The sequence below is a fragment of the Saimiri boliviensis genome, chromosome 11 (genome assembly GCF_048565385.1).
Source record: "Saimiri boliviensis isolate mSaiBol1 chromosome 11, mSaiBol1.pri, whole genome shotgun sequence".
Classification (NCBI taxonomy): domain Eukaryota; kingdom Metazoa; phylum Chordata; class Mammalia; order Primates; family Cebidae; genus Saimiri; species Saimiri boliviensis.
Genome location: NC_133459.1, coordinates 83,158,963 through 83,172,355, shown reverse-complemented (window position 1 = coordinate 83,172,355; position 13,393 = coordinate 83,158,963). Strand labels below are relative to the sequence as shown.

At 33.9% G+C, this 13,393-nt stretch overlaps 1 protein-coding gene across 5 annotated transcripts in view; it reads left to right on the top strand.

The window, feature by feature from the left end:
* The window catches only part of ZNHIT6 (zinc finger HIT-type containing 6), a 120,092-nt gene that overhangs the window by 53,451 nt on the left and 53,248 nt on the right, over positions 1-13,393 (top strand). For 3 of the 5 annotated variants that reach the window (XM_074381115.1, XM_074381113.1, XM_074381112.1), the window contains exon 9: positions 4,776-4,900. In XM_074381115.1, coding sequence (XP_074237216.1) covers positions 4,776-4,900 — 125 coding nt within the window. Of the gene's footprint in view, positions 1-4,775; positions 12,321-13,393 lie in introns of those variants that run through there. The other 2 variants (XM_003921351.4, XM_074381111.1) reach the window with 2 other exon arrangements.

Here is a 13,393-nt window from a genome sequence, read left to right as displayed (position 1 = left end):
TAAAGCATGTACTGCGTCTTCTCTACTTTACCTGATTAGGAGTCAGGCTCTGAAATATTGACTCACCCAAAGACACTAGGTTTGTACAGTTTATAAGGCTGGGATTTGGACTCGGGCCTGTTTGTTAACAGAGTTCAGTTCATGCTTTTTCTACTAACTAGTCTCTGTCTCTGTCATAAATCATAAATATAATTGTTAATAAGTATGTCATTTCCTTGCTAGGGGTGCCAAGTTACTTTTGGAGTATAAAATCTTATGACTGATGCTAGCTTAGCAAGTTACACTTTGGAAACATTTTTACCTGTTATATTATAGTCCTTAAAAAGTCCATGAGTTGGTATCTTTCTTACCATTATATTGATGGGAAAAACTAAGTCTTGTGGAATCATAGCTCATGAGGACCAGTGATAAGACTGGAACTCAAGCCTTATGGATTTAAAAGTAAACAATTTACCAGCGAAAATCAGAAAAGATTTCAAAGAAATAACATCTAGAACAAGTCAGAGCCTTGTAAGCCCCTCTTTAAAACAGGTTTTAAAATATATAGTTGGCCATTTTATTTTACCACATCCATAGTTTAAATATCGTGGTTAGAATAGGATAATTTACCGAGTGCAGTTCTGAACTGGTGAACTTTCTGAATTAAGGTATATGTATGTACTACACAACTCATGATCTATGCTTCATGTAAATGAGGACTATACATGAGCCATGAGTGTGGAGCATCCTCATTTACATGGATACATAAAAATTCCAAAACAAGGTGCAGCGAACCACTAATTTAACTACTGTGATTTTTAAAATATGAAAACTAAGAGATGGGGTGAGAAAAAGATCAGCTTTGACAAAATCTTTTTCTATGTGACTTGAACATTATGAGTTCCAAAAATTGTTACACAGAAGTATTATTTGGAGAAATTTTAAATAATACCTTTTTAAAATTTAACTAAAAGAATTAAAACTTTCTTTGAATCATTTAGTTGAACTTTTAACCTAGATTGAGAAATAAATACAAACTATGCAAAAATACAGGTTAAGTGTTACCTTTAGCAGATAAGTATCAAAAATAGTAGAAATTTAGAGCTAAAGGGATGTTGGTGATCACCTTAATTCAGTGATCTTACTTTAGTGGAAAAATACTGTGGCCTAGGGACTGCCACTAGATGGTTAAATTTGGAGAAATTCAAACTTAGTTTTGGTATTTTTTAGGAGATGGAAGGGGAGATGATCCATGAAGTGTCAGTGATCAGATGGGACTTAAAGTGGTTTGTGACTTCCTTTCTTTAAAAACTTGTCTTTTTGAGTTATGAGGAGTTTTTTGTTTTTGTTTTTTTTTTTTTTAGCACGCTAACTTGCTAATAAAGTACAGAGAAAGAAGTTCAAGAACTTGCCCAGTTTCTTTGAAAGTTAGTGACAGAGTCAAGATTAAAAGCACACCCTTGATTATCACGGTAACTTTTATTTATATAATGTAACTGTAACACCTGTTTAGCTCACTGAGCCATTCTGCCCTCATAATGCCCCCATGAGGCTGCCCAGAGCAGGGTCAGCCAGTGATCCTGTGAGGGTGAGCAAGTGAAATAACAAGAGGAAATGTCTAAGAAGGGTCCCAGAGGGCAAGAGAAAAGACAAATGTTAGTATCTTAATTCCTCCAAACCTAAGTAGTTTGTCTTATAGTAGCAGAGCCATTATACTAATGGAAATACCAGAGTTGGTGAAAATTTCAAAAAGATAAAGCTGTCCCTTAGGATTCAGTAGCTTAATGGCTTGCAAAGGAGCTAAACCTAAATGTTTTAGGCAGTGCAAAGCTGGGCTCTGAAAACTTGCCTCAAGATAATGGAAGCAAAAACATTCAAAGTACTTTTATCTTCTTGGAAGTAAATGTGACAATAAAATAATGAGTTGAAAGGTCATACTGAAAGTTGTAAGGCTGCATTTAAAATGCAAAATGCATATAAAGGCAGTATGTTCACTGCTAATGAAATTCAATGGCTTTGTCCTAAACTAAAGTTTCTATAGGAAAGTGCTGTTATTTTTGGTAAATAAAAATATAAAACACATGTGCTTAGGGCTTAAATAAATGAGTGAGCAGTTTCTATGTTTTATCATTTAGCCCTCACAGTAACTCTCTGAAGCGATACTGTGATTATCCCCATTTTCAAGCATGGAAACTGAGGATTAAATAAGTTAAGTAACTAGTTCAGGATCACAGACCAGTGAATGACAGAGCCAGGACTTTAACTCAGAGTTAAACTGCAAACCCAAACAACCACTAAAAGTTGCTGCTTCGTGTAACTAAATTCTAAGTCCATAAAATGTTAACACCATATGTGTCTGATAAGCTTTCTTTATGAACAGTTTAAAAATTACTTTTAATTTACTGATAAATATTAATGGTAGACTAACAGTAACCACTGGTAGTAAAAAAATCTAAGAAATTCAGAATTTCAGCTAAAAGATTATTTAGTGAAATCTGACTGCTTCATTTAACAGGCTAGAAAGCTGTGACCCAAAAGCTTACTGACACTCTATAGCATATTGCTGACTAGAAGTTTGCAACATTTTAGGCTAAACACTAAAATCCACTGATTCTAATCAAAACCGCACAACATACCAGATTTTCATTGCATAAAATATTTTTAAAATAATTTATTAGTTGACGAGTCTCTTACAAATCTTTGCATCCTTAGTGCTTTGCACAGTGCCTGCTTAGCATGTAAAACAGGAACCAAGTTTTTTTTAAGTAAACAAGTATAATCATTATAGTTTTAGGATCCAAAGCATGTATAACTTGTTGCATAGTAATTTTTATGCATCTCTCAACATTCCTCTGCTAGGAACATATTTTATATCAGCAGTAATTTTAGGCTCTGATTCCTATGTGGCTTTTGAAGATCTCTTTTCGTTGCTTCTTGGTTTCAGCTTTGGAAATCTAGAGAAACCCCATTAAAATTTAATATTACAAAAAGAAATAAGACACCTAAAACAATAAGTGTACACTGAAAATTATTTATCCAAAACTGAAAAAAGTAAAAAAAAAAAAATCCCTTATTTGAAAAATGCCTTTGAATAGAAGCCTTATGATTTAGTTGAAATGCACAGAAAATAAATTATTCCAAGTGTTTGTAGGATATGACTTGAAAAGTTCTTGTTTGAGAGTCTAGGTCTTGTTTCCTCCCAAGAAAAATTTAGTTATTCCCATTTTATATTTTACTTTGTAAGTTAATCCTATACTTAGGTATCTGATATAATCTCAGTTTTCTTTTTTATATAATTACTACTAACTTTTTTTAAAAAATATTGCTTATTTCAAAGAAACATAATGTTTAAAAGATGTGAAGCATTTAATCCTTAAATGCTGGAAACACTTTTAAAGTATTGTAAGCACATCTGTATTACATTACACCCAGGGAGAAGAATGTATGAATTCTATGATCTGTGGGCACTAAGGTGGATGGTTTAGAAAAACAGTATTTTGCATTTCAAGTATTTTTCAACATAAAGAATATTCTCCAATTCTAAAATGAATAATTCCAGGCTGGGACATGTGATCAGGGAAGCATAAGTGAAGTTTTGGTTTTACAGTTGTTCTTTCATGTTATTAAGCTTGGCTTTGCATTTTGTTAAGCACTTTTATTTTTCCTGATTTGAAAACGATTGCATGAGACAAACTCAGAACATGAAGAAATCCCTACATCAGATTTCTTAATAAGTGTCCTGCATGTTTTAGACAGCTATGATGGTGCAGATAATTTATTACTAATTAAGAAATACCAAAGTTTGTTAATGATTCACTCTTACAATTACAGCAAATTTAAATGCATCCCAATGATAGCCTCACTCTTGATCAGTTGTGTTCCAGTGTCCTTTTTTTGAGCAGGAGATAAAAGGATGGAGTTATAGCTGTTAGTCTGGATATCTCATGTGTTATGTATTTTACATGTGAATATCATCTGTCATTGGTAGAGATGAATAAAAATGCTGGAGGGAACTTCCGCACTACACTGATGGACATGTTCTTAGCTTTTTCTTCTTTGGCATGAAATGACATTATGCCAACATATTCTCATATGTACCTGCTAGTGAGCTAGCTAGAATTCTACCCCTTTTACTCCCACCCCAGAAAGCAAGCAAGAATGAATGTTCTGGAGATGCATATTCAGTCACCTCAAACTTGTTTTTTTTTAATAATGATTTGAGAATTTCATACTTTAATGAATATTATAATTACCTGTGACACATTTGGCAGCTATGTCATGATAAACTGTGTTTCTTAAATTTTATATGGCAATATAAATTTCTGGAAACTAGTTAGAATAATTGACTTTTTACAAAAGCCAATTTCATAATCAGTTATTTTATTGCCATGTTACTGGAAATTATTATAAGATGATTGGTTGTCTTTAAGACTCAAAATAAATATATTTGAGGAATTTGAATTGTTAGCTAGTCATCCATTTATTCAAGAAAAATAACAAGGTAAATATTATATTAAAGTCTTTATTTTTTACTTGGTATGGAAATTGGTAGCTTGTTCTAGAGCTTTCCTAATGTCAGAATATTTGATTTTTTAAAATTTAGTTTTAGAACCTCTATAATAATAGCTCTTGTACCTGCCTTTCTTAGAAGGTATTAAACTTACACTATAAGGAAATAACTACTGAATTGTCATCACCTCTTAAAAAATTTTAATGTAAAGGACTCATGTATTTATTAGTAATTTTGAATGTTAAGAGTATTTCCTATTTTTTTGTTTTTGTTTTTTATTAATAAGATATTATGAACTAGATCCTTATAAAAGTCTCCTAGACAATTTGCGGAACAAAGTGATCATTGAGTATCCAACATTACATGTGGTATTGAAAGGATCCAATAATGACATGAAAGTTCTTCACCAAGGTAAGTGTAAATTTGTTCCTGTAACGCTTAGAATAGCTTTACGGAAACCAAAGCAAAATGTGTCCACCCTTATTTCTTTATACATGTTTTCCCACTATATTTACACACTTACAAGATCTACTCTATAGCTACAGTGAATATGAAGAACTAAAATTGAGATGCTGCTCTTTTTCTGTTTTTACGAGCATATAATCTTTTAAAACCAATTTTAAGTGAATTAATCAAATTGAATGACAAAGGATTTTTTTTGGCCTGGAGTTCTGTGTATTTTTGTCTCTTTTTAAGCTAATAGTCTTTAAGTAACTGTCCATGAATACATAAATTTACTCCATAGTTAAGACTTTAGACATTTCTAAAATGAGGGATTACAAAACATTTTTAGTTGACAATAAAAATGTTGAATGGTTTTTTTAAAAAAGCTAGTATTCTACCTTTTAGAAAGAGATAATGTTGCAAGGAACATTATATTTAAAAAAATTTGGCAGCATTTAGACTAAGCTAATATCATTGCCTTTACCCTTTCTCTCCTTTTCTAAAACCACTGGTTTTATTTTCTCTGCTTTTGTTTCTCTGATTTTGTGATACAGGGAAGTACTAGAACTGAAAAAAATGTACATAAAAGTTTAATACATAAAATTATTTAACTATAGTTGTAACTTTTGACTAAACTAATTGTATTTCTGAATTCAAGATTTTAGAGGATGAGTAAAATTTAGTGACTACCTTTAAAAAGTGAAGAAAATTACTCACCTTAACCCAAAACTATTACATAGCACTTTCAACTACAGGAATTATAGATACAGGCCCAGTTTTGTTGTAACAAACTCCAGAGGAACATAGAATCTTTGTCTTGAACTCTATTCTTTTTTTACTCTCTCTCTCTCTCAGGTTGTCACCTGTTGATAAACTCTATTCTTTAAGTAGTATTTGAAATGTGTGGTTTAAGTTTTATTGTTATACCACCATTAGGCTGTAAGATGCAGTAACCTATGTTGTAATGTTTTATCTGTTGTGCATAGTGTTTTTTCTATGCAAAACTTAATAGAAAAAAATGTTTTTCAAAGTGGTCAAAATTTTATCAGTGCTACAACTTGAAAGTAGATTTTAGTTGGCAAACATGGTGTTTCTAATAATAAATTATGGACCTCCAAATCACATTTTTATTCATGACATTAATATTTTTCACAATTTGAGAATATTCTATATAATCTTCTCAAAATAAATTAGGAATTTTAGTTTTAAATGGCCAGTTTCACTTTGTTTAAGCTTTGTATTACTTTTCTTTTTTCTTAATAAATTCACACAGTGCTCTCTCAAATGCTGGTTTCAGGAAAAGTTGTTTAGTGGTATAAGTAGTGGCTAGGGCAAACATCATCTGTGTAAATAAACAGCACAGACATCTCTCCTTTCACTTTGTTTAGAAGTGTACATTTAAGGAAGGCTTCCTGTAATGAAGCAATAAGAAAAGACTACTAGTGTACTGGGAGCCTTATTGAATAAAATTTGCTATTTTTCTGGTTGGTATATGATGTCTGACTTATTTACAGAACACAGAGGACTCATGCTTTTAGTACAGAGGATTATTTAGAACTGTGTTAGCAAAAAACCAAAAGGATCTGACAGGATTTTAAAACCATACCAGTTTTGTCACATCATAAGTACAAATACCTTAAAAGTAATGCCCAGGTCTTCCTATATGTGCATTTCTTTCTGTAAGTACTTTAAGGTATCTGTTTCTTTATACATTCTCACAGCATCAGATATTCTGCAGGGTGATCCCTTGATGAGGGAAGGGGATTATGTAAGAAGAGGGCATTTTCTTTGGAAAGTCTTGAAATTTCTTCTCTCTCTGGAGGTAAAAAAGTTGGGTTTTGATCCTAAGTTCATAGTACAACTTGTCTCTTTCCTAATTTGGGGGTAAATATGTTTCTGGGCTGGGATTCAGTAATTCCAACACCTGATGGTTGTTACAGTATTTGTTATGATTGTAGATTGCCATAATTTTTTTTAACTCTGCCTATATTAATCAACAGTAGCCAAAATTTTGTTTGTTTGTTGCTTTTTTAGGAATGGAAAAGGTTAACTGGAAAAGGATGAGCAGTTAAGATAGTCCACTAGATTGGATATGCTGAGTTCTGATTACCTACCTTACATCAATCCAGTAGGAAGTGCTCACTCAGAATGGTGTAACTTGCTTCACAGGCTGTTATAAGCCAAAGTTAGACTAGCAGATTTAAATGATTGATAAAAGCATGCTGCATTTCAATCTAACGAAAAAAGAATGGATCCCTAATTCAAAGAAGAAAACTGGGCACCTTCTATAGGCAAAGAAAGGGGAAAGTGCCCTCCATACTGCTACAAATTCCCATTAATTTATAATTGTCAGCAAAATAAACTTTTCAATGTTCTAATATAACTCAAAATTAGGCAATGCCTCAGCCTTTAGAGAAGGAATCCAACCCAAAATTGATTTACTTGATTGGTGACAATACCTGGCACAGCAGCTACTCATGTATCAGTCTCTTACTGGGCCAGTAAATCTTTCATTCATTCTCCCTTGCTCACCTTTCCTCATTATTCCTTACCTCTCTTTTCTTTCTTTTCCTTTTGTAGGGAGAGAGGGAAGGATTTTAGGCACTGGAACACACATGTAAAACTTACTATGCAATAGATGCTATAATAGAGTTTGCCTAAAGTACAGAGACAGCCAGAGGAGGAAAAAACTTATAATATCATGGAGGAACTGGATGGACTGCTAGTGTTAATAAATTTTCACAAAGATTGGGATGATATCTTGGATGGAACTTATTTCAGCGCCTTACTACTCATGAAAAGTACTCAGTAAACACTATTGTGGTTGCTGGTACAGTCTGAAGTCTAGATACAACAGCAAACCCCAGGGAACTTATCAGTTGGAATATGAGGCAGAGTTCCAGGTATATGCTTCTAGCATCAGCTTTTATAACCTGTGGGTCCTTGAGCGTTTACTTTGCCTCTCTGAGTTTTATTTTTCTTACCTACTCAATAGAGACAACAGCCATAAGCCTCAAAATAACCTATATTTTACCATGACAATTTTTAAAGAGTTACTACCTATCATTTCCTTTTAGCATCACAATATGATGAAATAGAACACTTACTCTGGTTCTCATTTTGGAGACTTAGGGAAAAAACACTAAAAGACAGAATGACTCGCATTTACCTTGATTCAGCAAACATACTCTACATTGTGAGGATAGATACAGAGAAGAAATGTCTAGTTTCTGTCCCCCAGGAACTCAGTTTAGTGAGTCATAGTTAGTCTTGCTTGCTCTAAGCAAGACAGGGGTGTCAAAGAAGCTCCATTTCTACTCTGAGTCTTCTTTCCTGTGAAAGGAAGGAGATGGCGATTAGCTAGTCTTCTGTCACTACACATTGACTCAACATATACTGACATTCAATTTAAGTTTTAAAAAAAGTCATGGAAAAATTTATTCCAACCACAAATGGCCAGCCTGGATAATGATCTATTCAATGGCATGAATATGGATCATAACCACATTGTGAAGTGACCATTCCCAACTCTTCCACAGAGTCAGGAAGGATGTTACCTCACAAAATATAATTGCCACTTTCAGACATCATTTCTCTATTTATTGTGGCCAGAACTGTATATCCTAGCTGCCTGGGACATAATGTGGTTTGTGTGTCCCTGTGAGTAGTGCTGTTGCTGTGCATCAGAAGGAGGGAGAGACAAGAGACAGAGCAAGCTAAACAGAAACAGTATAAACACTTGACTGTATGTTTACTTATTTTTTCCTAGTGAAAAGTGAATCTACCAAGAACCTTGGCAATGAAAATTGAGCACTTTTTCTGGAAGAATATGAAAATTTCCAGAGAATTGCAGCAGACTCTGCATTGATGGGCTGTTGGATGATTGGGGTATTGTCAGTGGGTGATTGGAATTTCTTGTTTGTATGAAAAACAATCTAAACTTTTTTTAAAAAATGTGTTTTATAGCCTCTTGAATTAATTAACTTGTAAGACCCCTTTATTCATATTAAAAACTCACCTTTGCACTTGATTAGTGTAGTACTTACTAGGCCCTGGCTTTTAATAACCTTAATTCCATAAACTGAAAGGTGTTTTTATTTTTTTTCTTTTTTCTTTCTTTCATTCTTTTTTTTTTTTTTTTTTTTTTTTTTTTAGGTGGGGTCTTGGAGTGCAAGTGGTATGAGCATAGCTTCCTCAAACTCCTGGGCTCAAATGATCCTCCCAACAGGCTTCTACCACCACACTCAGCTAATTTTTTTTTTTTTTTTTGGTAGAGACAGGTTTTGCTCTGTTGCCCAGGCTGGTCTCAAATTCCTGGCCTCAAGCAATCCTCCCACCTCAGCCTCCAAAGCACTGAGATTACAGGTATCAGCCACTATACCTGGACTTGAAAACTTTATTTGTTAATTTGATGCATGACCAAACCCAAGGATCACTTGTGTCAACCAGAGTTGGCATTCTCTTTAGTAGAACCTCATTAAACAGAAAGGCTCTACAACTCACTGTCTAGCCACAGGAGAAGAACTAGTCATCCATCAGTTGCCCTTTCTTATCTTTAGAGTTCATATGTAACTTACCCTTGTGAGACAGCTTTTCTACTTGAGAAACTCCTAGTACAATGTCTGGACTAAAAGCCTGAATAAATACTATCAACTACTGTTTCTTATATTCACTTCAGAAAATCAGTGGCTCCACATTGTTTGAGCCATTCATCTACTTGTTCAAGTCTTATAAATTCTGTGCCTTTCGTCACATTCCCAGTCCACTCTCATCATTACTGCAGAAGGGTGTTGTGATGGCCAGTTTTATACTGTATTTTGATATGTCTAGCAATAACTTTTAAAAAGAAAACTAGGAAATCAACATGTTATTGGAATGTATATGTACATATTAATGTATATACACAGCTTAATTTATACATTATGGCAGCTCTGTATACAGTTTGATCTCACATACTGAAAAATAATTAATTTTATTGGAGTTTATGCCACAATGAAAGTGCAATATGAGTATAAGAGAGTAAAAGATTGTTACATCTGTATTATATGTGTATACTTAATGGTTAAAAAGCAATGATAAAATTGGACATTAATGAAATTCATTTTTAGTTTACAGTTGGAATAATTTTTTTACCAAAAAGAAACTATAGAGATGTTAGTTAAGGAGACTTTGAGATATGAAAAGATAATGAGAAGATTAGCATAAGATAAATTTGTAGAACACAAGTATAACTTGGGGTAGAAATTGGAGAAGAGAATCGAAAAACAGTAATGCCAGAAAGACCCTTGGTATAAAAGTAGTAGTGGAAATGTGATTCATAGAAAGTGAGGCCTTGAAATTTGAGAAATATGCATATATATAATCTCTAAAGCAATTTCAGGAATCTTCTCATAATATATGATAAAGAATATGTGTAGAATTATGTTTTTCACAATATTACTGGAGAGACAATTAAATGAGATTTCAAGGAATTCATTTATAATCTAAAGTGAAATGTGCCTTCTTGAAATCAGCAAGAAATAGATGAATTGAGTGAAACATGTCATAGAATTGTTATTAGGAAAAGCGGGATAAAGTATACAAAAAGAACATGTGATCTGAATATCAGGGTGGATAGGAATTTCCTGACAGTGAAATCTGTTATGATGTAGTCTCATTTCCAAGAAAAGTATTGAGTTCCGTCCCTTCTGAATTTAAGTTGAAAACTGGACAAAAAAACAAACTATCCTGTACTTTCCACTGCCCAGGAGGAAAAAAGAAATCTACATCATCTAATGCATCTTTGCCATCTTTATTTTCTAGAAAATAAAATTCTATTAGAATTTTCAATTATAGGCTTTCTTAGGAAAGAATGTAACTCAGAATTCCCCTAAATTTAACTATCAACTTATTTGATTAATATGCACATTTATTCCCATAAGATTTACAATACACATGTGTTTTAGTGAATTACCAATGGCTTGGAGGGTATGGAACTGGAATAAGCTGAAAGCCCTAGATGTTTGTAGCATTAAGACCCAGTTTCTTTTTGGAGGCCGTCTCCATGTTAGATTATTGACAAATTCTGATGAGTAAACAAACTCCTTGGCCCTGTTAAGTTCAGCATCCTGCATTTTGTTCATGAATCACATCTTAAAAGGAGAAAAGCTCCACTTGGTTTTCTTTATTTTTTTAAACAATGATTTCAAAGAGAAGATAGGCCTTTCGTAATTGCTAATTATACATATGGGATTAATAGTAGTAAATTATAGTAAATAACACCTGTACCTGTGCCTATCACAAATGTGAATTAGCCAGGCACAGTGGCTCACACCTGTAATCCCAGAATTTTGGGAAGTCGAGGGATTTTTGAGACCAGCCTGGCCAACATGGCAAAACTCCGTCTCTACTAAAAATACAAAAATTAGCCAGGTGTGCGGCAGGCACATGTAATTTCAGCTACTCAGGGAGCTGAGGTACGAGAATCACTTGAACCCAGGTGGCAGAGGTTGCAGTTAGCTGAGGTCATTCCGCTGCACTCCTGGGCACTGCCTGGGTGACAGAGTGAGACCCTGTCTCTAAAAAAAAAAAATTGAAAAGAGTTATTGAAGATAGACATTTAGTATTCCAAACTGTAGTTGAGCCAGTTTGTTTTCATGTAGCAAGTAGTGGGATTCAGGTTTCATGACATACAATAAAATATTAATCACATAACTATAATGCCAACGATTTTCTTTATACATTTCTGTTTAATTAGTTTGACATATACTTTGTGTTATACCTGATTTCATGTTACTAAATTTTACATAAAGATGCTGGTCTATTTTTATTTAATCATACACTGTTACAATTTGGATGTAGTTTGTTCCTACCAAAACTCATGTTGAAATTAGATTCCCATGTGCTAGTGCTGAAGTAGAGCCTAATGGAAGGTGTTTAGGTCATGGGGGCAGATAGATCCCACATGAATAAATTAATGCCCTCCTACTGGGGTGAGTGAGTTCTCATTCTTGCTGTCGTGGGAATGGATTAGTTCCCACAAGAGCAGGTTATTGAAGAGTCTGGCTTCCTTGATTTTCTCGTTTTTGCCTCCTCTCTTCCTATGTGATCTCTTTGCATATGCCTACTCCCCTTTCACTTTGTGCCAAGAGTAGAAGCAACATGAGGTCCTCGCCAGATAACAGCTGCCCAATCTTGAATCTTCCAGCTGACAGAATCATGAGCCAAATAAAACACTTTTAAAAAACAAATTGCCCAATGTTAGGTATTCTGTTATAACAACATGAACTGGACTAAGCCTTATTCTATTGCATTGAAATGTGTTGTTTATTTTCAGGTAGATGTAGTGAAGGATGATTAGTAACCAATCATTCTTCATTTGCAAGTGACAAAAACTCAAAATAGTGTCAGCATGAAGGGCAGTTTATTGGCTAATATACAGGGAAGTCAAGGCATGACTGGGTCCTGGGTCCAAACGTCAAAAGAAGTCATCTTACCATCCTACACACTTAGCTCTGATTATTTTCTTTTTTATGGATTGGTTTTCTCTTCCAGGCAGATTTTCCCCTTGGGGATATGCTGTTAGGGATGAGGAGCAGTGAGGTGAAGATGGTGGATAACAGCAATTGACAGTTTAAGCTTACCTTATCATAGCAAGGTTCAAAGCTTTTATATAGCAAGCTATGTAAAATTTTGGAGAAGTACTTTGATTTTGCCCAGATTGGATCACATTTATTTCCTGAGCTGATCAAGAAAGGAATTTGCCCAAGGGAGTGGGAAATTTTTAAAAGAAAGCTATAGGGAGCAGGTGAGGAAAGGTAGTTACTGAGAATACAAAAGTAACACCTCCGTTGCACCCTATTTGAATATTAGTAGCAAGAGATTTCTGATTTGTACTAACAGAAAGCGTAAAGTTTAGATTTAATCTGTAAGTCTTCATTGTTTATAGCTAGAGATTTTAATTTCTGCTTGTTCTCATTGCTGCTTTTGAGTTGCCATTATGGCTTTTTGGATTTTTGTTTTAATGCCATCGATTTTTGTTTAACATCATGTTGCTGCTGGTTTGAGCAGATGTACATAGCATATGTTTTCATTACCAATTTGGAAATTTTTCCCAGTGGCATCAGCATTTGAGAAATGCTGATTTTGAAATTAGAGTACTAGGGGAAAATGTTTCAAAAATGAAGACTATTTAAATTAAAAATTGCTTTAAATCTTTGGGGATCTGTACTTGACTAAAAAGTATTTTCTTTAAACTTTGGTCTTTGAAAACTAAAGTGTGTGTGCATGTGTTCATTAAAATGACCTATAACATGAACATTTTCCATACTGGAGTGTGATGTACTGCACTCATTTTGAACTTTAGAACCAAATGCGTCCTTTTTCATTTGATGAGCTAATACATAACTCTATTTTCAGCTTTATTTTCTTGCCAAATAAAGTACCAAAGCTCAGCCTGACATTTGGTAACCACTCACTTGG